We start from the raw sequence: 26,581 nt of genomic DNA, 5'->3' as shown, positions 1-26,581 counted from the left end.
CAGAACAAGGCCGTGTCAACATCTACATTTGGAAAAAATTAAGATTTTATAGTCTCAAGATCTCATAATGCTGCATAGTTCTAGAATGGTCTGGAACTCACCTTTCTGGTAAAAAATGTTATACATTGTTGAGGTGTAATCACTTTCGAGGACATAAGCTCAAGTACCTACCGTAGTACAAATATTATGAAAATATGAAAAAGCATGGTGGGTGAATAGGGATTGAAATTATGGAAATGAAATATAGTAACAATATAGTAACAATTCAATTATGTAGGATTTACTATAATATTTCACTTTTCTTAAAACTGTAAAATAAACCTCATCATATTTAGTGACAGTACACATTTTTCCCCATTTCATATACAGTGCCTTCAGAAAGTATTTACACCCATTTACTTTTCCCACATTTTGTTGTGTTACAGCCTGCATTTGAAATTGATTAAATTGTAATTTTGTGCCACTGATCTACACACAATACCCCATAATGACTGTTGCATCTTTGGGTATGCTGGATTAAGTGATATGACATGCTATTCTATAATATAAATTTTCCGTAATTAATATTACCTGATTGAGCTAATCATGTAAATGTAATTAACTAAAGAGTCGGGGCACCACAAAATAATATTTATAGAGCTGTTATCTTCCGAATAAACTCTTAAAAGACCTAGTAATATTTGACATCAATAGCAGTCAATATTAATCGTCACCTTAATTCAGTCTCATCTGAAAATTGAATTACATAATTACACATACACATAATTAATCATAACTAATCATAACTCGATTACAAATGACGTCATAAAGGAAAACGTCCCTAGCGGGCGGAACAGATATAACAGCTTGTTACACAAAAGAAAACCGGCTGGGTTTGAGTGAAAGAGCAGGAAGACAAAGGGTGAAGCTGTGCTATCGTAAATACAGTATCTTATGCATTCTAAATTATCACCCATTTGGAAAAGGAAAATGCAATTAATATTTACTCTGAGCTGCGCTTCGGTAGGTTGGTGGTAGATGGAAGGCCGTGTTGCCAAACCGAGTCCTTTGAAGAATGTCTCTGGTGGTCAATTGGATACGTTGTAGTAACGTCATTGTGTGGTAGATGGCATACTCTGTCTGTTCCTTCCTAACCTGCGTTTGCAGCTGCTGTTGCTAACTCAACGGCTAGGAGGTACCACTTCTGTAGTGAATAAGAGTTCAAAGTTCATACCATTCACAACCAAAGCTCACGCTGATGTTGGCTTCGTTCTGTGGTTATTATCTGAACTATTCTGACATCGGACCGTCGTCCTCACATCCTCGGAACAGGAGGTTACATTGTCGGCAAGGCTTTATATAGGAAGGGAGAGGAGGGCGTGTTTGAAAAGTTTTATAGCCCATGTCCCTTCACAGGGGTGGGCCACTGATTGAGCATAGCCCTAACCTTATGAAAACCCACATCTCACATTTTAGAAGCTAAAATCACATTTAATCCCATCATGAATAATTTCATATTTAAATTGAACAACAATTCCATTTGAATCTGATAACTCTGATGTGTAGACTTTCCACTGTAGAGTTAATGTCATCTTATCATTGATGAGAATGTCTCAGATGACAACCGAAGTGACATCATATTCATTGAGTACCCCCGCATATGTTCAATTGGTCGGAATACCAGAACATAGTTAATTTCCCCCCACCTTCTGATGTTCCCAGAATCTCTATGTTAACCAGTAGGGTAGAGAGAGGAAAAATGGTGGAAGAGGTATTCATGACTGTCATAAACCTACCCCCAGGCCAACATCATGACAATGACCATTTGATCCCTTTTTTAAAAACATTTTTCAAATTAATATATAATGAAAAGCTGAAATGTCTTGAGTCAATAAGTATTCAACCCCTTTGTTATGGCACGACTAAATAACGTGAAGAGTAAATATGTGCTTAACAAATCACATAATAAGTTGGACCCATTCTGTGTTCAATAATAGTGGCTAACATGCTTTTTGAATTTTTTGAAAGACTACCCAATCTCTGTTCCCGACACATACAAATAATTGTAAGGTCTCTCAATCGATTCAACTACAAAGACCAGGGAGGTTTTTCAATGCCTCGCAAAGAAAGGCACCTATTGGTAGATGAAAGAAGCTCCATATCCCTGTGAGCATGGTGAAGTTATTTATTAGGCTTTGGATGGTGTATCAGTACACTCACTAAAATGATACATGCCTGCTTCCTAACTCAGTTTCCAGAGAGGAAGGAAACTGCTCATGGATTTAATCATGAGGCCAATGGTGATTTTAAAACAGTTACAGAGTTTAATGGTTGTGAAATGAGAACTGAAAACATCGTAGTTACCCCACAACAATAAACTAAATGACAGAGTGAAAAGAAGGAAGCTATATTCCAAAACATGCATCCTGTTTGCAACAAGGCACTTAAGTTATACTGAAAATATATAATCCAACACATCATTGATTACCACTCTTCATATTTTCAATCATGGTGGGAGCTGCATCATGCTTAGTGCTGTTATGGTGACACTATTACGATCTTGAAGGCAGTCAAATTCCAGGTGACCATGTAGTGACGGTAATTAGGCTTCTTCAAGTTCTGATGCTGCTGGTCAGTAGTAGCCTACCAAACTTGCTAACTGCCTGTAACCCCACACTCTATTGTCCCTCTAATCACTCTGACAACAATGCAAATGTTAGCGAAAATTGAATCAAGCCCTTCATGAGAGCCCATGAGCTTATGTTGCTCAACATTTCTATAGGTTATGCAATTGCGTGAGAAAACAGTGTGATGGCCTCTATTAAAAAGAGGAGGATCCTATCAGCGTCCTACAGGCTAGGCCTACTATATTTATTTCTCAACTTTCCTAATATTAAGCACATTACTTCTCTTTTCAACAGGAGTATAGCCTACCTGGCTGGCATGTAAATGGACCACATGAAAAGCATCCAACATTCGCTATTTAGGTGCATAGATGACATGTCGTTTTTTTCCGATGCCCCTGTTTTGTGACAGGTGCATGACAATGGTCCATTCTAAATCAAAACTAATTTCACACATATATTATTTAGTATATGTAAAAACAAGATTCAAATAAGAATAGTGTGATGGGTGACAATATTAGCCTATCACTTGTGAATGATGCCCATTTTAACAGCACATTCTTTTTTTGCGACTTTTTCAAATCAAGTTTTATTTATCTTTTATTTAACCTTTATTTAACCAGGAAGGGCTCATTGAGATTTGAAATCTCTTTTTCAAGAGCGTCCTGGCCAAGATAGACAGCACCAAGTCATTACACAAAGACTAGACAGACAACATGAAAAGTACAGGTAATCCAGTAAAAAAATATTGACAAAATCAATAAGCAGCCAATTAAAAACATTGACAGGTCAGGGAATCAGCCTCAAAATCCTTCATCAATAGGGACAAGTGTTTCAGGCTTAAAAGTATTTTGTAAGGCATTCCAAACCGATGGCGCAGAGTACATGAAAGCCCTTTTAACAGTTTGGACATTTGGAACAGTTAGCCAAGCCCTAAGACCTATATGTTAAGATTACCACAAAAGTGGCCAAATAACTTCTTAAAATAAAGTACACTAATCCCCTTTACGAGGGGTGTAGAGCATATCTGGCATACATATGCAGCCATACGTTTCAAGTTTGGGGAAGAAAATTTTCACCATAAAAATGCAACTTTATAATAAAAGCAATTCATGCATAATCATATTTGTGGTCACTTTTGAGAATGGTGTTTTCCTGCCAATGGAATATTCATGCTTATAGCCTACTGCTGTTTGTGCATTGCTGCACATATGATTTGAAGTAATATCCTAATAGTTTATCATTTTAAGCTAAACATTCTCATTTTTTTCCTCAGGCTCAATACTTTATACAGTTTTTTTTTATGCTAGTGGTTGTATTAATTTGGGATCGATCGCATTCCACAACTATCCCAGACTATGTTTGGAATATTTATTTATTGCACAGAATAGGTCAACTTTTGTACTATGGGGAATAGTAGATTGACATACGCTAGTGCTTTTGCGGTTTGGTAGGCCTACTTGGCTGACGAAAAATACATTTGGACTGTCTTCACTTGTAGCCTGTGAGAAAGACCCGAACACGTGACGAAGAGCCATGTGAGTGAGAGGTGCTTCAGCAAGCAGCCGGGAAAAGGGAATTATAATTATTATTTTCAGCCCAAGGGCACAACGGTCGCTGGCCGCAAAAGGCATGGATTTTTTTAGGGGTCATTACGGCCACACAAAGGGGATGCAGCTGGGAAATTTGAGGCATTATCAAGTGCTTGTCAAATTGTGAATTAGAGACTGATGAAGTGTGTACAGCCTGCACACAAAATAGAGCAGAGCTCATGCCTTTCATGCAACTTATTTCAAATAATCATTAGAGCCGCTTCATGCAGCCTTAAGAGTGTATTAAAAATCAAAACATATAGACCAACATTTTTATCACAACTAATTACATAATGAACTCTAAATGAACTACCTCAAATTGTTTGGAGAAAATATCCTTTCTATTTTCAATTGTATTCTTCATACTATAAAATAATATTCTAAGTAAATCTTGTCTGCTAGTAAATTAATAATCTACCCATCGTGACCGATTTTTTAAATATTTTACAGCGAAAACACAACATATATTTATGTTAGATGACCACCAAATTCAAAACACACAGAGCGGTATTTCACAGTCACAAAAGCATAAATATAGACAAAATTAATCACTAACCTTTGATTATCTCCATCAGATGACACTCATAGGACATCATGTTATACATGTATTGTGTGTTTTGTTCGATAATGTGCATATATATATATATATATATATATATATATATATATATATTTAAAAAATCTCAGTTTACATTGGCGCATTACGTGCAGAAATGTTTTGATTCCTGTCACGACTCCGACCGACGGTGGCTCCCCTTCCCGTTCGGGTGGCGCTCGGCGGTCGTCGTCGCCGGCCTACTAGCTGCCACTGATTCTTTCTTCCCCCTCCTTATGTGTTTATTGAGTACACCTGTTTTGAGTTGGGTATAATTAGTGAGGCTTTATTAGTCAGCCGGCCCGCCTGGTTCTTTGTGCGGGATTGATTATTGTGACCTTCTGTTTTGTATGTAGAGGAGCGTGTTTGTTCCTGGTCGTATATTTTGGTTGTGAGCACCCTGTGTTGCGTTTTTTGGACATTAAATAGCACAGCCTCGCACTCTCTGTTTCCTGCGTCTGACTCCACACCCACGACACCCGGAGCGTTACAATTCCAAAACATCCGGTGATTTTGCAGAAATACAACAAATACAATAAACATTGATAAAAGATGCAAGTGTTATTCACAGAATTAAAGATACATGTATCCTCTATGCAACCACTGTGTCAGATTTAAAAAACAAACTTTACAGAAAAATAATAATCTGAGAACGGCGCTCAGGACCCAAAGAAATAGCCGCCATTTTGGCGTCAACAGAAGCTACAAAAACACTATAAATATTCACTTACCTTTGAATATTTTCATCAGAAGTTAGTTCCAGGAATCCCAGTTCGACAACAAATGACTGATTTGTTCCATAAAGTTCCAAAAAGCACATCATTTAGCCACTTGTTTTTAGCTTGATCAGCATTCAATCCTCAAAAAGCAAGAGCAATTCTTCCCGACAAACTCAAAAAGTTCCGTTACAGGTCGTAGAAACAAGTCAAATGATGTATGCAATCCATATTTAGGATGTTTTAAACATTAATCAGCAATAAGGTTCCAACCGGAGAATTTCATTGTCTGAAGAAACGCATAGGAATGGTAGGAAAATCTCTCACTTTTTAAAATGTAAATGTTCCGAAGAATTTTGAAAATAGAAATGGGCAAATATTGTATAATCCAGGTGTGCAAAGCTCTTAGAGATTTACCCAAAAAGACTCACAGCTGTAATCAATGCCAAATGTGTTTCTAACATGCATTATCTCAGGGGAGTGAATAGTTATCTAATCAAGATATATTAATGTGATATTTCTCATAACAAAATTGACATTACGGAGTATTTTGTGTAGATCGTTGACCAAAGATGACATTAAATCCATTTTAATCCCACTTTGTAACACAACTAAATTTGGAGGTTAGTCAAGGGGCGAATACTTTCCAAAGGCACTGTAATTGACGACGGAGCATTATCTACCAAGCCTCCTCAGAGCAATGCAGAGACAGACACCATTTGAATGTCTGCAGAGTCGTTACAACTTCGTCTTCACACACAACGTGATTACATCCCTCTGTGACCAAGAGAAAGTGGTTGTTTTTCAATTCTATGAAATGATTTAGTATTTTTTCATGTTGAGAGCTCTAAATCCAGCTGAGAATATCACAGCAAAATGAGATTATGATTGCTAGACTGCCCCCTTTCTTGTGCTAACTCGCAGGTTGGGCTCCGTCGATCCAAGGGAGAGCAAATCGATTCTTTGTATGGATAGGACAGAAAATGTGACACGTCACTCCATATGCAAGTGTCACACCATATGCAAGTGTTGGGTGTGAAACCTGACAGTTCAAGTCAGCTCCACTGACAGAGTGGTAACTGGAGAGCAGACCGATGGGGTTTTCTGGCACTATAAGGCACTGGACTCTGTGATGTTCACAGAGCACTTTGTACGAAAAAATGTAAGTCGGAACAGGTCCAGAACTGCTAGAAGTCCCCAATATATGGGATTTAACATCAAAGAGGTTTAACGTTAAACATTTCACTATCTAGCCAAGTTTATTCACATAGATATATCGTAAAGGTGAAAAAGGCTTTGACAGCCCCTGGTTACTGGCTTGAAAATAATGCCTACATCAAATAGGCACCTAAAATAGGTTACACCAAGCATATAGAAATGGCCTCAAAACTGCTGCAGATTTCATTCAGCGATTGAAAAGAAGAGCACAATATCAGTACTTCTTCATGAAAGGGTTGCTTTTATCAGGAATATGGAATGCAATTTCTGTGTTTAAGGGCGAAAGCAATTTGGTCGAAGATGCAATAGGCAGGCCTAACCACAACCATTATGATATATTATACACCGAGCAAGGCTATACAGAAAGGGTGCTCAAACTTTTGGGCTTGGTGGGCCAAAATATGATCTAAGTGGTGGGCCACGAGCCTGGGGGGGGGGGGGGCAGGCTTTTAGGGTATTGAAATAATAGCTTTTTTGAAAGTAATCACTACGCCAGCATGTCTGTGTCAATAACTGATTTCACCTGTATTCCTACACTTTGGACTTCAAAGTAACACTCAGCTTTGTTAAAAATACACTTAAGTAAAACTATTATATTCATCATAGTGATTCAGGAGTATAATATTCTCCACCAACATTAGACAACTATACAGAAATCCCTCAAATTGCTGAAATAAGTCAATTAAATCAATAATGAGAAAATAGTCAGATTAACTGATAACTAAAATAGCAGTGCAGATGACACTATTTTGCTTAGTGCAGAGATGAGTAATGCATCTGTATGGGACTTTTACTAATGCTACATACTTTGTGGCACAGCAGAAAGTTCAGCTTTGTGAGTAAATAATGTATGAAGATATGAGCGTCATATCACTAATCTGGCAAATGGACATAAAACAGCACTAAACACGAGCAGATCTACATCTGGGATGCTCTGTTTTAATCAGCTGTCTGCTCGACATGATCCTATGTGGTCCTGCAGTTATGGGTTTTAGATTTTTGGGGGTTCTGAAGTGTTGGGAAAGGTTAGCTGCAAATTGTTGCTGCCTCCATCTCCTTTGAAGCATTACTAGCTGGTTATTATGTTGTCTTTTGTATGTTTCTCCAAGCACAATGGATTGTATGAGCCTTTCGATTGCTTTGAAAGCAACTGTCCTTTTTGCCACTCTTGTGTCATTGTCATTCATCTGAATTAGAAAACAAATACCCAGGTTGGTGTAATTTTGCTGCATTCATGAGCCTCTGAAAATGTATTTAAATAGACACACGGAGTCATCCTGATCGTCCAGCAAGCCAGCCCCCCAAAATATTTTTAAGTGGCTTGTTGACTTAAGTAGAGTATTGATTAGGAGTTTCTGGATTAGATGTTTTTCCATCTCTCCAATAGATAAGGTTGGGGGTTGGCTAATGTGATTCTAGATCTGGTTAAGTGCAACTTTCCCTCAAGTTAACTACAGGTCTGTGACACATCTGCTTGTGTCTTCATTTTTTACATCCCTCTTCCCTGTCCTTTCATATCATGACATTCGTTCCACTAGATGAATATGACCTTTCAATTATAATCCATTGGCCTACATTTCTGACCAACAATGTAAAAGGTACACTATCTTTGTACTTTATACCATCTTTGATATCACAAGACATTTAAAAAAAATCCACCCCTTGTTGAGACAGAGTAACATGTTTGAAGGGAATGAACCCTTCTAAATGTGCGGTATCTTGGTGCTCTGAAATAGAGATGATTTAGAGAGAGAGAAAGGGAGGGAGCGAGCGATAGAGAAATAAAGGAGTACAGCACAGCCCTTTGAAATTATGCCTGGGTTGTTGGCATTGCTAGCATGCAGCTGGAACAAGGAACAGCCGGAGAGTGGGTGGGGAGCAGAGAGGGTGGCGGGGCGCTGGCTCCGTCTCGAGGGAAACACCAGTGATGTAATGGAAAGAACCGCTGATGGATTGATGGAAGGATGGAGGGAGATAGGCAAATTGAAGGAGAAAGGGAGAGAGATGATGGAAGATGGGTGGTTACTTTAAAGTCTACACGAGTCTATTTTCCATCTATGTTGTTGGACAGTTTACTGTAGCTAAAGGAAACGGTATACAGGATACAAAACATACAATGCGTCTGACTGAGTCTGCAATCCTTTTGTGGCAAAATGCTTAACCTTTTTTCTGTAACATAGGATTGTCATGGGTTCATACTGAGTGCTACGTATATCGGTTGCAGGTACTTAGGCAATAAAAAACACAAATTCGTTATTTATGGGCTTGGTCCCTTTGAAAGACAACAATAAACTCAGCAACAAAAAAAACACAGTCACAGTCATCACAGTCAACTGCATTTATTTTCAGCAAACTTAACATGTGTAAATAGTTGTTTGAACAAAACAAGATTCAACAACTGAGACATAAACTGAACAAGTTCCACAGACATGTGACTAACAGAAATGTAATAATGTATCCCTGAACAAAGGGGGGGTCAAAATAAAAAGTAACAGTCAGTATCTGGTGTGGCCACCAGCTGCATTAAGTATTGCAGTGCATCTCCTCCTCGTGGACTGCGCCAGATTTGCCAATTCTTGATGTGAGATGTTACCCCACTCTTCCACCTGCAAGTTCCCAGACATTTCTGGGGGGAATGGTCCTAGCCCTCACGTTCCGATCCAACAGGTCCCAGACGTGCTCAATGGGATTGAGATCGGGGCTCTTCGTTGGCCATGGCAGAACACTGTTCCTGTCTTGCAGGAAATCACACACAGAATGAGTAGTATGGCTGGTGGCATTATCATGCCGTAGGGTCATGTCAGGATGAGCCTGCAGGAAGGGTACCACATGAGGGAGGAGGATTTCTTCCCTGTAACGTTGAGATGACAACAAGCTCAGTTCGATGATGCTCTGACACACCGCCCCAGACCATGACGACCCTCATCCTCCAAATCGATCCCGTTCCAGAGTACAGGCCTCGGTGTAACGCTCATTCCTTCAACGATAAATGCGAATCCGACCATCACCCCTGGTGAGACAAAACCGTGACTCGTCAGTGAAGAGCACTTTTTGCCAGTCCTGTCTGGTCAAGTGATGGTGGGTTTTTCAGAGTCAGTAGAAAGGCCTCTTTAGTGTCCTAAGTAATCATAACTGTGACCTTAATTGCCTACCGTCTGTAAGCTGTTAGTGTCTTAATGACCGTTCTACAGGTGCATGTTCATTAATTGTTTATGGGTCATTGAACAAGCATGGGAAACAGTGTTTAAACCCTTTACAATGAAGATCTGTGAAGTTATTTAGATTTTTGCGAATTATCTTTCAAAGACAGGGTCCTGAAAAGGGACATTTCTTTTTTTGCTGAGTTTGTGTCTTCTAGTCTTGTAAAGAGCAGGCTTAATGGCTGATCCCTTATCTATGGTGGTAAAAAACATCGGACTATGACTAGTCCGCTCACTCTCTACCATGTGTGTTTGCCCATTTAAACACTGGGGGGACTTTCTCTCATTCCATATCTGACTATTTTCAACAAGCACGCAGTTGAAAACAAATACTGACAGTGGGATTATTCAATATTAGTAACTTAAAATCTAGAAATGGTTGAATCACTATTGGGCAATATTTTGCCAATAGCTGCAAGTTGTTATATTTTAAGTCAAGTCTTTAAAGGGAATTGAAATATTTTGAATTAATTTGTAGTGTTGTGATGAAAATGTAACCTGAGATTATGCAAAATCATGTTAATTCAATCTCCGGATAAGTTTAGCAGGAGAGAGATACGTTTTTAGAGCTTGTCTTAAGACAGCACTGTGTACTCTACCAGTCATTCTGAGCAAGGAGTTCTAAACCTTCCAACTAAATTACAGTGTCCTTGAGTAGCTGGTGACAAGTAGAGCAAGGTCCTTTTCTCTCTCTAATAACTTCCAGATAGGGCTGGACAGAGAATAAAGCATTACTATACAGGCACTTGATTTGGCTCTGATCGCTGTCCGATTCATCTTCATTGCTATACCTTTCTTGACCTTAATTTGACTTCCTCTGTGTTGCTGAGAAGGGCAGATGATTCAAGGCTTTTATCTGTTAGATGAGGTCCAATAAAATATTCAGCCAGGTTGCAAGTTCATGTAGCAGTATTGGTTATATTTTCAGACTTCATCCATTTTATTGATGATTGTTACGAATCCCTTTTGGCCCGACAGTCTAGGGGGGATGGTAATGAGACCCGTAACATAACTCATGCAAATTATTATTGTGACAAAGTAAAAGTGTGCACGAAATAACCACGACAACAGAAATCTACCGTCAAACTCTAGGTTTATTTATAAACACACGGTAATGGGGGGAGCAGGAAAAGGGGTTGAGCTGGACCCAAGGAAAGAAACAATAAGTATTCAAAAACACCCCTAAGCTAGACTAGCCTACTTTAACAACAGCTAACTAACTAACCAAAAATACAGTGGGTGGTCCGCCCAGTTCTAACTAGTGTATTTAACAAAGTTCACCTACGGATAGTGTATGCCCATGGGCGACTTGTCTTGGTTTCCCCCTTTTCCCACCAGCAAACAAACAAACACCATAACCAAAAACAATACTCACAGGTGATGACAAAGTGCTATGGAGGTGCTTAAACAAAAGAGAGGTTAAGACACAAAGCGAGAGTGAAACACAGAGACCTACAGACATGGCATTTACAGAGAGATTGAGCTCTAGAACAAACAAATGATGGGGTTTTTAAACCATGGGGAAGGAACTGTGATAGGATAGGAAGTAGGAGGAGGTGTGTCTTCTGATTGATGATTGATTGTTGACTGATTGGGGAGTGATGGTTTTCACCTGTGAGGGGAGAAGGAGAGAAAAGAAACACACACAGGATACACACACACACAGGATAACTGTATCCGTAACAATGATGATATTGTGCATTTTGCTGTACAGTAAATGATAGACAAAAGCATGTGGATTTTAACCTGTTGCTTCTACTCGGGACGCTTGCGTCCCAACTAGAGCTCTGGAAATGCAAATGCGCTACGCTAAATGCTAATAGTATTAGTTAAAACTCAAAAGTTCATTAAAATACACATGCAGGGTATCGAATTAAAGCTACACTCGTTGTGAATCCAGGCAACAAGTCAGATTTTTAAAATGCTTTTCGGCGAAAGCATGAGAAGCTATTATCTGATAGCATGCAACACCCCAAAAGACCCACAGGGGACGTAAACAAAATAATTAGCATTTCGGCGTTACACAAACCGCACAATAAAATAGAAAACATTCATTACCTTTCACCATCTTCTTTGTTGGCACTCCTAGATGTCCCATAAACACTATTTGGGTCTTTATTTCGATTAAATCGGTCCATATAAAGCCTAGATATCGTTATATGTAGACTGTGTGATAAACGAAAAAAACATCGTTTCAAAACGTAACGTCATTTTTTTTTATTCAAAAAGTCGACGATAAACTTTCACAAAACACTTCGAAATACGTTTGTAATGCAACTTTAGGTATTAGTAAACGTTAATAAGCGATAAAATTCATCAGGAGGCGATGTAAAGATCATTAGCTGTCCGTCTGGAAAAATGTCCGGCTAGAAACTCAACGAAAATATCCGGTCCTAGACCGGATTAGATACGGTGTCCTGTATTTGTTTGACCAAGAAAAAACTCGAAGGGAAATGACAAGACTCTAGACACCCTGTGGAAGCTGTAGGTACTGCAACGTCAGGCAATTAATTGTGGTTCACGTTTATCAATGGGTTCAAGTAGCGCATGGATATATTTTCCCCATTTTCAGTGATCAGTTTTTCCTGTGCTTTTCGATGTAAATGCCGTTCTGGTAAAGCCACAGCAGTGATTTAACCAGTTTTTTAAACGTCTGAGTGTTTTCTATCCACACAGACTAAGCTAATGCATATACTATATTCCTGGCATGAGTAGCAGGGCGCTGAAATGTTGCGCGATTTTTAACAGAATGTTCAAAAAAGTAGAGGGTCGACTGAAGAGGTTAATACATTTGCATATGTGGAGATACCTCTGCTTTTAATGCTTGACAGTTCAATTGTTTCCTAATGGGATTTTTGGACTAAATGCTAAATAGGCTTAAATTACATTGCATCCAGGAAAACACACTGCCCCTTCACTAGATCATTAATGTCTACCTTTCATGTTGAATACTGTTTGTTTCCACAGTCAGTTTATCTTGATTAGATCAGACTATATAACCCATATATTAACAAACCTCTCCTTCAGAAACACCATTGTAAATCTTTATGATATCATGAAAACACCCTCTGATGTTGATCCTGTTTTTGCATAAAGGGTCCACATTGCAGCCGTGAATAAGCTCTTTAGTAAAAATCATAATTCTCTTTGATCCACCCCAAAGTGTCTTTGATGATGGGAATAAACACAAGGACTTTGTCAGGCCAATTGGGATGTTATTTTGTTTGCAAGGACACCATCTGAAACAGTCTCTATGTGTGTGTGTTGTGGTACTGTAGGGACCCACGGCCCCAGGTGTAGGCCCTGTGTGATTTAGATGACTAGGACAAATAGAATTACCCTGTTTAATGTGATGTCCTCCTCCCTACACCAGAGACACAGCTGGACGTGGGAGGGCATTAGGGATGTACTTTTAAACCCACGTGTAGATCCAATGTACCAATGTGCTTTGATTTAAAAGATACAACGTTATGCCAATTAATAACATTCCATTTGAATGTGTTCATCTCTATTGAATTAACATAAATTCTCTCCAATGTACACTGTCTACAGTTATACAAATTACTTTCTAGGTAAAGTGTTTATAAGTGAGTTTTATTGTAAAGTTACAATATACATACTGACGTACATTCTTATTATACACTCTGACTATATTGATTCTGATGACTCTCAATATTAAGGGCTCATGGTGTGATATTTGCATTTCCTTCCTCAGGTAAAGAATGTGTTGGCCCAAGAGGGTTTCGGCCGACAGAAAAGAGGGTACAGAAGCATCGATGAAATTTATATCAAAATGACCGACCCCCTATTCAGCAAACAGTGGTATCTGGTGAGTAGTCATCATTTATCATTTCATATCAGCCTCAATTATGTTATCTTACCCACTGATCACTGATCCCAGACATATTCACTGCTGCTCCTCCTATGGAGATGATGTCTTTTCATTAGGCCAGTCAATATTGTCCATGCCATCTCATCTCCCCGTTCATGTCAGCCCACTATCCCCAATGTTTACCCTGAACTGGCAAGTGTGACTTTCCTGTCTTCCGGGGCCAATGTGCCTTCATTTATTCCACTTGTCAGATTAAACGCTCGCCAGTAGGTTCCCAGCAAAGTACCATATCCGTGACATTTGCTTTTCCCCCTCCCTCTCATCCTCCACACCTCATCTCTTCCTCCCTCTTATCTTCCTCCGTGTTGAGTAGTTCTCTAATGACTCCTCGGCTGGATGTCCTGCATCATGGCCTGTCTCCATATTGTTTGTGTGACAAATTAGATCAACACTGGTCAGGCTGATGGGACCCCGGGACTCGACCTGAATGTGGCTGAGGCTTGGGGACTGGGTTACACTGGGAGAGGCATCACCATAGCTATCATGGACGATGGTAGGTACAGGTATAGGCCTTACAGTTGAAGTTGAATCACTATCTCAGTAGAGATTATCACTGGGAGTGTAGTTCTGGGCTGGAGTTCAATTCTTTACACCAGGGGTGTCAAACTCATTTTGCCCCGGGGGCCACATTCTGTCTTCACCGAGTGCCAGATGGTTGGAAATTCGGTTATATTTCCTCACTGTCAAAATGTGCAATTAATAAAAGTCTTCGATGTTTTTTTGAATTTTTGATAAGCCCTCACTGTTGAGCTTTCTTTTCGGTGATTGCTAGCAAGCTGAACAGAGTGAAGACAATGTATAATGTAGAGCAACTATAATTTCTACACAGTTTCGATTTGGTTTTAGTAATTAAATATAGATTGACGTTATTTTTTTATTTTGTCAATTCACCCACAGGCCAGGGGCTGTATGTTTGATACCCCTGCTTTACACCCTGTAGCTCTTCAAGACCAGAGTTGGTAGCCATCGGTAACCATCGGTGGCTACTACATTGTATTTTGATTAGAAATAGCTTGAAAGGTAATATTCATCCACTTGTTATTGTGGTTAATTATAGTTCATTGTGACATGTGGCTAATTAACTAATTATAGTGCCTTGCAAAAGTATTCATCCCCCTTGGTGTTTTTGCTATTTTGTTGCATTACAACCTGTCAATCTAAGTGTCACATGATCTGTCACATGATCTCAGTATATATACACACCTGTTCTGAAAGGCCCCAGAGTCTGCAACACCACTAAGCAAGGGGCACCACTTAGCAAGCAGCACCATGAAAAACAAGGAGCTCTCCAAACAGGTCTGGGACAAAGTTGTGGAGAAGTACAGATCAGGGTTGGGTTATAAAAAAATATCCAAAACTTTGAACATCCCACAGAGCACCATTAAATCCATTATTTAAAAAATGGAAAGAATATGGCACCATAACAAACCTGCTAAGAGAGGGCCGCCCAACAAAACTCACAGACCAGGCAAGGAGGTCATTAATCAGAGAGGCAACAAAGAGACCAAAGATACCCCTGAAGGAGCTGCAAAGCTCCACAGCGGAGATTGGAGTATCTGTCCATAGGACCACTTTACGCCGTACATGCCACACAGCTAGGCTTTACAGAAGAGTGGCCAAAAAAAGCCATTGCTTAATTAAATAAAAACGTTTTGCCTTGAAGAATTCACAAAAATTCCAGTGGATAGATGTGCCAAGCTTATAGAGACATACTCCAAGACTTTGGGGGCTGAATAGTTATGCACGCTCAAGTTCTGTTTTTTTGTCTTTCATCTTGTTTTAGGCATGTGGTGATAAGTGATAGGCATGTTGTGTAAATCAAATGATACAATCCCCCCCAAAAATATATTTTAATTCCAGGTTGTAAGGCAACAAAATAGGAAAAATGCAAAGGGGGTGAATACCTTCGCAAGCCACTGTAACTTTTAAGTAAATGACATGTACAGCGTACATGTACAGACCAGCTCCCAATTCAAATGTAATAAGTACAATGTAAAATTAAAGTCACCATTTCCTGTTTCATTTTTTTAAATAAAAGTCCAAATCTCCCCTCAAGGCCTGTATTCTTTTGAAGAGAAAAATTGGAGCATTACCTCATACATTTCTGTTGAAATTATGTTACAGGGATCGATTATCTCCACCCAGATCTTGCATCAAACTACGTAAGTACTCAATATTCTCCAATAATTCCCTGTATTGCTGTTCTGAAATAAAATCTCGCTTTGAAGTGCCGTTTTTGGCTGGTCTGTTGTTGAGTGCCAGTGACGGTGCCAGTGGCAGGTGTATTCCAAGTTTCCTTCATGGTTGGCAAGTCTCCTTGTGTCCTTTGAGGACAGGGAGACGGGCAGCCAGCCAACCAAGCTGTTTAATGTTAATGCGCTCAGCACTGTGGCAGGCGGGATGGCAGGCCGATCTGTCACTAGCACAGATAATGCCAGGGTAGCTAGCGCCGCATAATGTGAGGCTCCAACTTCAGAATACTGATAATAACACCTCAAAGAACTGTCAGTGTGGCTGGCCAGAAAGAGGGAAAAGAGGAAGGAGTAAAAGTAAGGAACTACATCTTTGAAGTGTATCTTAAATAACTCTCACCAAGCTCACCTCCCCCCAGAAATGTCACTTGTCTTTTCCTAGTAGCTGTCACGATCGTCGTATGGAGGGGACCAAAGCGCAGCGTGGTGTGAATCCATTCTTTTATTGAATGACAAAAAACAAAGAACACTTAAACAAAAACAACAAAACAAACGTGATGCAATGATAACGAGTGCTGACACAGGCAACTACACATAGACAATAACCCACGGAATACCCAAAGAAGATGGCTGCCTAAATATGGTTCCCAATCAGAGACAACGATAAACACGTGCCTCTAATTGAGAACCAATCTAGGCAACCATAGACCAACATAAACACCTAGATGAAAACAACCCCATAAATCTACAAAAAAAACCTAGACAGTACTAACACCCTAGAATAAGACAAAAACACACATATCACCCATGTCACACCCTGACCTAACCAAAATAATAAAGAAATCAAAGAATACTAAGTTCAGGGCGTGACAGTAGCACTGACTTTGCTTATAAATACCTTGTTGAGGGAAAATATAATTGATACGATTGTGATATGTTGGTGTCTGTCCTAACTATTTTAAGATGAATGCACTAATTGTAAGTAACAATGGATAAGAGCATCGGCTAAATGACTAAAATGTAAATGTAAAAATGGAACTCACATTACAAAACATATTATTTAACACCGACTATTAACATTGCAGTACTAATGAACATCTCCGGGCTATGTACTCAACAAGCTCAGTGTGCAGTGTTAAATGGCCAAATTCTGAAATCCTGAAATGGCTGTTTTGCTTTGACTGATAGTGAGAGCTGTGATTCTTATCGTGTCAGATCTGAGCCAATGACAGAGGCTTTATAGCAGTCCATTGCTGATACAGGGAAACAGTCTTTTGTAAAACAGCACCATCCAATAATGTGTTCTCTTATAGAAACACAGTAATGAACACTGAAAGGTTTGCTGCATAAGTGTAGTTGGACACACACACACACACACACACACACACACACACACACACACACACACACACACACATACACACACACACACACACACACACACACACACACACACACACACACACACACACACACACACACACACACACACACACACACACACACACACACAGCCTTTCCTCCATACCATTTGATCTTTCTTTTCATATTGGAAAGATTTAGAGCTTCCGAAATGAGAAAGGTGAGAGATGAGACTGCAACAGAGAGGGAGGGAGGGAGAGAGGGGAAGGGAGAGAGATGAATGAATGTCAACTATTTTCTTTCACTCTGAGGATATTGGAAAAGCTTCAAACTGTCATAAACTTTGTGGTTCATGCATGATTCCTGTGTGTGTGTGTGTGTGTGTGTGTGTGTGTGTGTGTGTGTGTGTGTGTGTGTGTGTGTGTGTGTATTTCTTGCCTGTGAACGGGGATGAGTCTAAGCCGAAAAATAGCCGTGAGCTTGGCAGTCGGGTTGATGCAGGAGGAACATGCTCTACTCGGCTGATGGATCATGATGTGTAAGGATCTAAAACTAACTTAGCGCAACACACTTCCTGTGTGTGTGTGTGTGTGTGTGTGTGGTGTATTTGTGTGATGTGCGCGTGTATGTGTTTGTATAGATCACTGTTTCCTGATCTCTTCATGCCTATCCTCTGCAGCAATAATTCCCCCAACTATCAGTAAAACTATAACGTATTGAATATGCCATTCATCATTCAATTGAGATTGAAATACATTTGTGCGTGTCTGAGTGTTTGTGTGCGTGTGTGTTTAAGTGGCTGATAAACTAATTTAGTGCATCTTCACTCTCTTCCAGGGCCGAAGTTGTTTTGATATAATAAACACTGCAATCAGTCAGTATTGATTGGTCTTCATTAGTATGCGCAAGAGCGCACATTTATGTATGTGTGTGTGTGTGTTGTGTGCGTGTAGGGATGCCACATTCTATAACACCTTGTATGAAATTGTTTCCTTGTAGTAAATTATTTATCTTCATTTCCCTATTATCTTTGTGACGAAGAGTTGTTAAAGACCCAGTGCAGTCAAAAATGTGATTTTCCTGTGTTTTCTATATATTCCCACACTATGAGGTTGGAATAATACTGTAAAATTTTTAAAATTATGATAATGCCCTTTTAGTGTAAAAGATGTTTGAAAAGACCACCTGAAATGTCAGCCCGTTTTGGTGGGATGGAGTTTTGGCCTGCCTGGTGAATTTGTTAAAACCTTTCTGGGCTATTGTATTTTGATGTCCGGATGAAAAGCGTGCCCAAAGTAAACTGCCTGTTACTCAGGCCCAGAAGCTAGGATATACATATAATTGGTATATTTGGATAGGAAACACTCTAAAATAATGTATGTGAGTACAACAGAACTGATATGGCATGCGAAACCCCGAGGATAAACCATCCAAAAAATACAAATTTCAGCCTACCACTAATTCCAACGGCTGTCATGTTAATTATGAGGTGAAAACCTCCCAGATTGCAGTTCCTAGTGCTTCCATTAGATGTCAACAGTCTTTAGAAAGAGTCTCAGGCTTGTTTTTGGAAAAATTAGCTAGAATTTGTAGTTTTTCTAAGTGTCTCCAGTGTTTTCATGCACATGGATGAGACCATTTGAAGAAGAAGATCTTCATAGGTAAGGCGTTTATTTTATCGCTAATTCTGGCTTTCGTGGCGCACCTGCCTGGTTGAAAAATGTTTTTGATGCTTTTGTGTGCGGGGCGCTGTCCTCAGATAATCGCATGGTGTGCTTTCGCCGTAAAGTCTTTTTGAAATCTGACAGCGGCTGGATTAACAAGAAGTTAAGTTTATTTTGATGTATTACACTTGTGAATTTCATGAAAGTTAAATATGACTATTTCTGTCATTTGAATTTTGCGATCTGCAATTTCACCGGATGTTGTAAAATCGATCCCGTTAACGGGATGTGCATCGTTGCACAGCTATTCTCAGGTCTCTCCAGAGATATTCGATCAGGTTTCCACTCTGGCTGGCCCAGAGCGTTGTCTTGGCTGTGTTTTTAGGATCTCTCTGTACTTTGCTCCATTCATTTTTCTGTCAGTCCTGACTAGTGTCCCAGTCCCTGCTGTTGAAAAACATCCACAGAGCATGATGCTGCCACCACTATGCTTCACTGTAGGGATGGTGCCAGGTTTCCTCCAGACGTGTTGTTTGGCATTCCGGCAAAAGAGTTCAATATTGGTTTCATCAGACCAGAACATCTTGTTTCTCATGGTCTGAGAGTCCTTTAGGTGCCTTTTGGCAAACTCCAAGCGGGCTGTCATTTGCCTTTTACGGAAGAGTGGCTTCCGTCTCGCAACTCTACCATAAAAGCCTGATTGGTGGGGTGCTGTAGAGATGGTTGACCTTCTGAAAGGTTCTACCATCTCCACAAAGGAAGTCTGGAGCTCTGTCAGAGTGACCATTGGGTTCTTGGTCACTTCCCTGACTAAGGCCCTTCTCCCCGGATTGCTCAGTTAGGAAGGGCGGCCAGCTCTAAGTAGAGTCTTAGTGGTTCCAAACTTCTTCCGTTTAAGAATGGTGGAGGCCAATGTGTTCTTGCGGATTTTTAATGCTGCAAAAAAATGTTGCTACCCTTCCCCAGATCTGTGCCTCGACACAATCCTGTCTCGAGGCTCTACAGACAATTCCTTCAACCTCATGGCTTGATTTTTGCTCTGGCATGCACTGTCAACTGTGGGACTTTATATATAAAGGTGTTTGCCTTTCCAAATCATATCCAATCAGTTGAATTTACCACAGGTGGCCTCCAATCCAAGTTGTTGAAGCATCTCAAGAATGATCAATGGAAACAAGATGCACATGAGCAGAATTTTGAGACTCATAGCAAAGGGTCTTAATACGTATGTAAATAATGTATTTCTGTGTTTTATTTTGTAATGCATTTTCAAAAATGTCCTAAAAACTTTTTGCTTTGTCATTATATTCTATTGTGTTTAGATTGATGAGGAGAAACATTTAATTAATCAATTTTAGAATAAGGCTGTAACTTAAGATAATGTGGAAAAAGTCAAGGGGTCTGAATACTTTACCAATGTACTCTACAGTATATGAGACCTCAGGGAACTTTGACAATGACACTCCATATTCAGAAGCTACTGACCGTACAGCTCCTTTAGATTATTGTACTTTTTTTGTTCATAATGAGAATATAATAAGTGGTACTCTGAGAGATGCATGAGAGCATTTCTAGTATATAGGTCATTTGAGGATGTGGTAGCCTACTATTTCAATACGGCAAGGGATTGAAGATCTAAGCAGTGCTGACATATCTCTTAGTCTCCAAAGTTGAGCTTGGAGACTTGTTCATCCCAATCTAACTTTTCGAACATTAAACCCTGTTTGAACCCTTTCATATATTTTACAGCTTACAGTAAGTATGATATTAAGTGTGAACAAAGGATCAGCCCAAACCATATCATGTTTGCCCTAACACCAGTACCTTAACCTCCCGTATCCGGGAGCGTAATTATAGCCTCAAGCTCATTACCATAACGCAACGTTAACTATTAATGAAAATCGCAAATGAAATGAAAGAAATATATTCACTCACAAGCTTAGCCTTTTGTTAACAACACTGTCATCTCAGATTTTCAAAAAAATGCTTTTCAACCATAGCTACACAAGCATTTGTGTAAGAGTATTGATAGCTAGCATAGCATTAAGCCTAGCATTTCACAGGCAACATTTTCACAAAAACAAGAAAAGCATTCAAATAAAATCATTTACCTTTGAAGAACTTCAGATGTTTTCAATGAGGAGACTCTCAGTTAGATAACAAATGTTCAGTTTTTCCAAAAAGATTACTTGAGTATGAGAAATCGCTCCGTTTTGTTCATCACGTTTGGCTAAGAAAAAAATCCGAAAATGCAGTCTCTACAACGCCGAAGTTTTTACCAAATTAACTCCATAATATCGACAGAAACATGGAAAACGTTGTTTAGAATCAATCCTCAAGGTGTTTTTCACATATCTATACGATGATAAATCATTCGTGGCAGCTGTGTTTCTCCTCGAAGCAAACGAAAAATACACGCAGCTGGAGATTACGCAATAATTGCAACGGAGGACACCAATCGGCCACCTGGTAGATGTAGTCTCTTAAGGTCAATCTTCCAATGATTTGCCTACAAATACGTCACAATGCTGTTGACACCTTGGGGAAACGACAGAAAGTCTAAGCTCATTCGTGACCCATACACAGCCATATAAGGAGACATTGGAACACAGCGCATTCAAAATCTGGGGCACTTCCTGTATGAAATTTAATCTTGGTTTTGCCTGTAGCATTAGTTCTGTGGCACTCACAGACAATATCTTTGCAGTTTTGGAAACGTCAGAGCGTTTTCTTTCCAAAGCTGTCAATTATATGCATAGTCGAGCATCTTTTCGTGACAAAATATCTTGTTTAAAATGGGAACGTTTTTTTATCCATGAATTAAAAGAGTGCCCCCTATATCCAAGAAGTTAAAACCAGTACCTAACACCAGTATATAACACCAGCGCCTAACACCAGTACTTTCTTGCCCTATCATCGAGCCTCAGCCTCAACCCTCTCTGTATACAGAGGTATCAACCCCTCCAAACAATCCTACTCATACTACAGGCACAGTGCTGGAAGTCATTCTCTTCACCTTCTTACCTGCTCCACACGTCTGTAAATTACTGATACAGCAGATACAGCAGAGCAGTAGACTGTAGTGTTTGGCATCTCTTTGTCCCTGAGTCATTCCTATTCCTATATCCTCGCTGGTAAATGTCAGCCAGTATCATACTAAGGTCTGAGCAGGCCGCTGGCCCGGTGAATGATCTGATAGGTTCCGCTCTATACTCCTAACAACCTCCGCCACACTCTCACCTTTCTCCTGCTTTTCCGCTGTTATTTCCACTCCTATTACTTTTGGACATGTGGAATTAAATGGCGGGAGTAATTGATGTGTCAGTGTCTCAGCTGCTGTTCCTTGCAGTGACTATGCATTACTTTGGCCATTCATATTAGTGCTGTGTGTGTGTGTGTGTGTGTGTGTGTGTGTGTGTGTGTGTGTGTGTGTGTGTGTGTGTGTGTGTGTGTGTGTGTGTGTGTGTGTGTGTGTGTGTGTGTGTGTGTGTGTGTGTGTGTGTGCTCGTGTTGAAAAATGTCTTCATATTAATCTGGTCCACATGACATACAGTATTTCCATCAGACTGAAAGGTTTTCATTATAGCATGCTTGGCATGAGGGAATTCTAAACAATTATTTCTTGAAGCAATCAACCTTTTAAGGTCCCACACAGTCATCCTATTTCCCAAGTAAAAATAGCCTTTGCATGACCAAAATATCATCCATAATATTTTTACTCTATTAAAATGCTCAGAAATGACGAAATGTTAGCTTTTCTCTCATCTCTAACTAGCAGGAAGTTAAAAAAAAAAAACAGGCTGAGTGAGCGGGGAGCTTGGGGATTGAAGAACAAAAACAATATAGTGACTATCAGGTGTGTTACAGAAAATATACCATTTACAAATCAATGCAGCCACAGTTGCATTATCTAAATGTTGGCTACCGTATATGGAAAACAGAAAGGAAAATGCTGCCCACTGCTGCTCATGCTCCCAATGGATGCCTGATGCCACAGGAATCCATTGGGTGCCACAGGGTTCAATTCTCGGGCAGAATCTTTTCTCTGTATATATCAATGATGTTGCTCTTGCTGCGGGCGATTCCCTGATCCACCTCTACGCAGACGACACCATTCTGTATACTTCCGGCCTTTCCTTGGACACTGTGCTATCTAACCTCCAAACGAGCCTCAACGCCATACAACACTCCTTCCGTGGCCTCCAACTGCTCTTAAACGCTAGTAAAACCAAATGCATGCTTTTCAACCGTTCGCTGCCTGCACCCGCACGCCCGACTAGCATCACCACCCTGGATGGTTCCGACCTAGAATATGTGGACATCTTTAAGTACCTAGGTGTCTGGCTAGACTGTAAACTCTCCTTCCAGACTCATATCAAACATCTCCAATCTAAAATCAAATCTAGAGTCGGCTTTCTATTCCGCAACAAAGCCTCCTTCACTCATGCCGCCAAACTTACCGTAGTAAAACTGACCATCATACCGATCCTCGACTTCGGCGATGTCATCTACAAAATAGCTTCCAATAATCTACTCAGCAAACTGAATGCAGTTTATCACAGTGCCATCCGTTTTGTTACTAAAGCACCTTATACCACCCACCACTGCGACCTGTACGCTCTAGTCGGCTGGCCCTCGCTACATATTCGTCGCCAGACCCAACTGGCTCCAGGTCATCTACAAGTCCATGCTAGGTAAGGCTCCGCCTTATCTCAGTTCACTGGTCACGATGGCAACACCCACCCGTAGCACGCGCTCCAGCAGGTGTATCTCACTGATCATCCCTAAAGCCAAGACCTCATTTGGCCGCCTTTCGTTCCAGTTCTCTGCTGCCTGTGACTGGAACAAATTGCAAAAATCGCTGAAGTTAGAGACTTTAACTCCCTCACCAACTTCAAACATCTGCTTTCTGAGCAGCTAACCGATCGCTGCAGCTGTACATAGTCTATCGGTAAATAGCCCACCCAATTTACCTACCTCATCCCCATACTGTTTATATTTATTTACTTTTCTGCTCTTTTGCACACCAGTATCTCTACCTGTACATGACCATCTGATCATTTATCACTCCAGTGTTAATCTGCAAAATTGTAATTATTCGCCTACCTCCTCATGCCTTTTGCACACAATGTATATAGACTCTCTTTTCTTCTTTATTTTTTTTCTACTGTGTTATTGACTTGTTAATTGTTTACTCCATGTGTAACTCTGTGTTGTCTGTTCACACTGCTATGCTTTATCTTAGCCAGGTCGCAGTTGTAAATGAGAACTTGTTCTCAACTAGCCTACCTGGTTAAATAAAGGTGAAATAAAAAATAAAAATGAAGACCTAAGGGTCAAAACGTTGTTATAAATAAAATCCCCTGGAAGCATGAGCAGCAGTGTGCAGCGTTTTCTTTTCTATTCTCCGTGAGTTTGCCTACAACTCCAGCACCTGCGGAAATTACCTGGATGTGTATATGTTCTTCAGCTTTTGGCTACCATATATGGCAATGGCTATTTGCATATAGGTCTACTGCAACTCTGAGTATGGACCTGTGTAGAGTACCTGTGTAGAGTACGGACCTGAGTCGTGCCTTTCAATGCAATAGAATCCTCTCCAATGCGTTCTGCCTACAAGGAATCTCTTGCACAGGTAGTTTTCTTGTAAGTCTTGTATAGCTAGTTTCGTTTCGTTATGTTACATTAACTAGCCTAATATTGCAGTGATTCGAGCACAATTCCCACAGTAGAGCAAAACGTTGATAGTCTTATCTGAAGGGGAAAACTAGAAATCTGAGTGAAGTTCAATCTGCATGGGCTGATATTTCTTCTGTGCGGCAGTCCAAGGGGAGATGGGCACCCGCGCATGCGCACAGCTTAGAGGGAACATAGATTCAGAGAGACAGCTACAACAAAAACATTAGTTCAGTCGTTAGTAAAGCAGACACATCACAGCAGTCTAGGTTGGGTCTGGACAAGACAAGACTAGATTAGAGAAGGTCATTGCACCTTTAAGGGATGGTCTGTACTTTTGTGTTAACGCTACTCGTTTCCCCCTCAATCTTCCTCCTATTGTGTCTTGTACTCTGCATGATTTTAATGGTTTGTGTCCCGTCCTTTCAGAATGCAGAGGCCAGCTTTGACTTCAGCAGCAATGACCCATACCCATATCCCCGCTACACGAATGACTGGTTTAACAGGTAAAGACTAGCTGGCCAGCCCGTGTCCCTCCAAGGTCATCTGCCCAAAGCAGTCATCAGCAGCATTGCATTTCTTGTGCCTGTTCAACAGTGCATGCCTAGCTGTCACCCAGGTTGTGACATTAGACATCTCAGTGTTGCCGCTGCTGAGTTAGTGCAGCACAGGACTAGTTGGCTAATTAGCTTGTTGTTTATAAATAGCAGACTGTCTGTGGCAAAGCATGCTGGGAGTGCAGAGAGGGCTCGCTGCAATTACCCTGTGCGAAGCCCACACAGGAATACTCACACACACATACATACATGTAGACACATTATCAGACAGTTATTGTCATGCAAAATGGTAATTAACCGTTAATTATTAATATAAACATGTTTGGCATCTTCAGGCTTTCACACATACAAGCTGCATACAAGCCGCTGATGCACGCCTTTGGAACATCTACAATTAAAAAGTCTAATAAATCAATTAATATACACCATCACAATGAATCCATTGTTTATTTTAGTCAGGTCTAAAGAAACATTATGATATGAAGAAATTGTATTTCAGAAGAACAGAATATTAGTTGGCTAATCTGTTATCTGGCTATGCTCCATGCCATAGGCTGTAGACTTGTTCATTTGGCTGACAAGATCATTTCTGTGACATTATTTTATATTATATGATTTTATAGTAAGAAGAATATAATTGAACAATAGGTGGTCAAAGACATGATACATTGATACGTTTTCCAACTTCATCCCCATTCCCCAATCTACCTGTGTGTTTCTGTGTGTAGTCATGGAACTAGGTGTGCTGGTGAGGTGTCTGCAGCAGCCAACAACAACATCTGCGGAGTGGGAGTGGCCTACAACTCTAAGGTGGCAGGTATGTAGACTGCTCTAATACTGTGGTAAATAATAGCCGGCTTTGAAGTAAAAGTAATAGTGATCACAGTAATGTCAGAAAATGTATAAAAGTGGCAGTGACAATAACAGTATTAGTAGTGCTATGGTAGTGATCATAACTATACTAATGGCAGCTATACTCAAATAATAATTACTTCTATTACCTACAATTGTGAAATGCATCTTATATTTATTAAGTATGCCGCACAGAATAATAATGGACACAGAAATGTTCCGGGTAGCCTCAGAGAATAACATTGATCTACACGCTGACTCGGTGAGTGAGTTTATAAGGAAGTGCATTGAAAATGTTGTACACACTGTGAATATTAAAACCGACCCTAACCAAAAATGATGGATGGATTGCAGCCTTCGCACAAAAGTAAAAGCGCGAACCACCGCATTTAACCATGGAAAGAGGACTGGGAATATTGCCAAATATAAACAGTATAGTTATTCCCTCCGCAAGGCAATCAA

General features: G+C 40.1%; 1 protein-coding gene across 1 annotated transcript in view; it reads left to right on the top strand.

Moving 5' to 3' along the window:
• Nucleotides 1–26,581, top strand: part of LOC115113227 (neuroendocrine convertase 2-like) — an 81,893-nt gene that overhangs the window by 11,049 nt on the left and 44,263 nt on the right. Inside the window, exons 3-7 of the mRNA XM_029640627.2 lie at nucleotides 13,640–13,753; nucleotides 14,201–14,309; nucleotides 15,941–15,978; nucleotides 25,140–25,216; nucleotides 25,996–26,084. Of these exons, the coding sequence (XP_029496487.2) occupies nucleotides 13,640–13,753; nucleotides 14,201–14,309; nucleotides 15,941–15,978; nucleotides 25,140–25,216; nucleotides 25,996–26,084 (427 nt within the window). The remainder of the gene's footprint in view (nucleotides 1–13,639; nucleotides 13,754–14,200; nucleotides 14,310–15,940; nucleotides 15,979–25,139; nucleotides 25,217–25,995; nucleotides 26,085–26,581) is intronic.

Source organism: Oncorhynchus nerka, linkage group LG28 (genome assembly GCF_034236695.1).
Source record: "Oncorhynchus nerka isolate Pitt River linkage group LG28, Oner_Uvic_2.0, whole genome shotgun sequence".
NCBI lineage: Eukaryota > Metazoa > Chordata > Actinopteri > Salmoniformes > Salmonidae > Oncorhynchus > Oncorhynchus nerka.
This window is presented reverse-complemented; position numbering and strand designations above follow the sequence as displayed.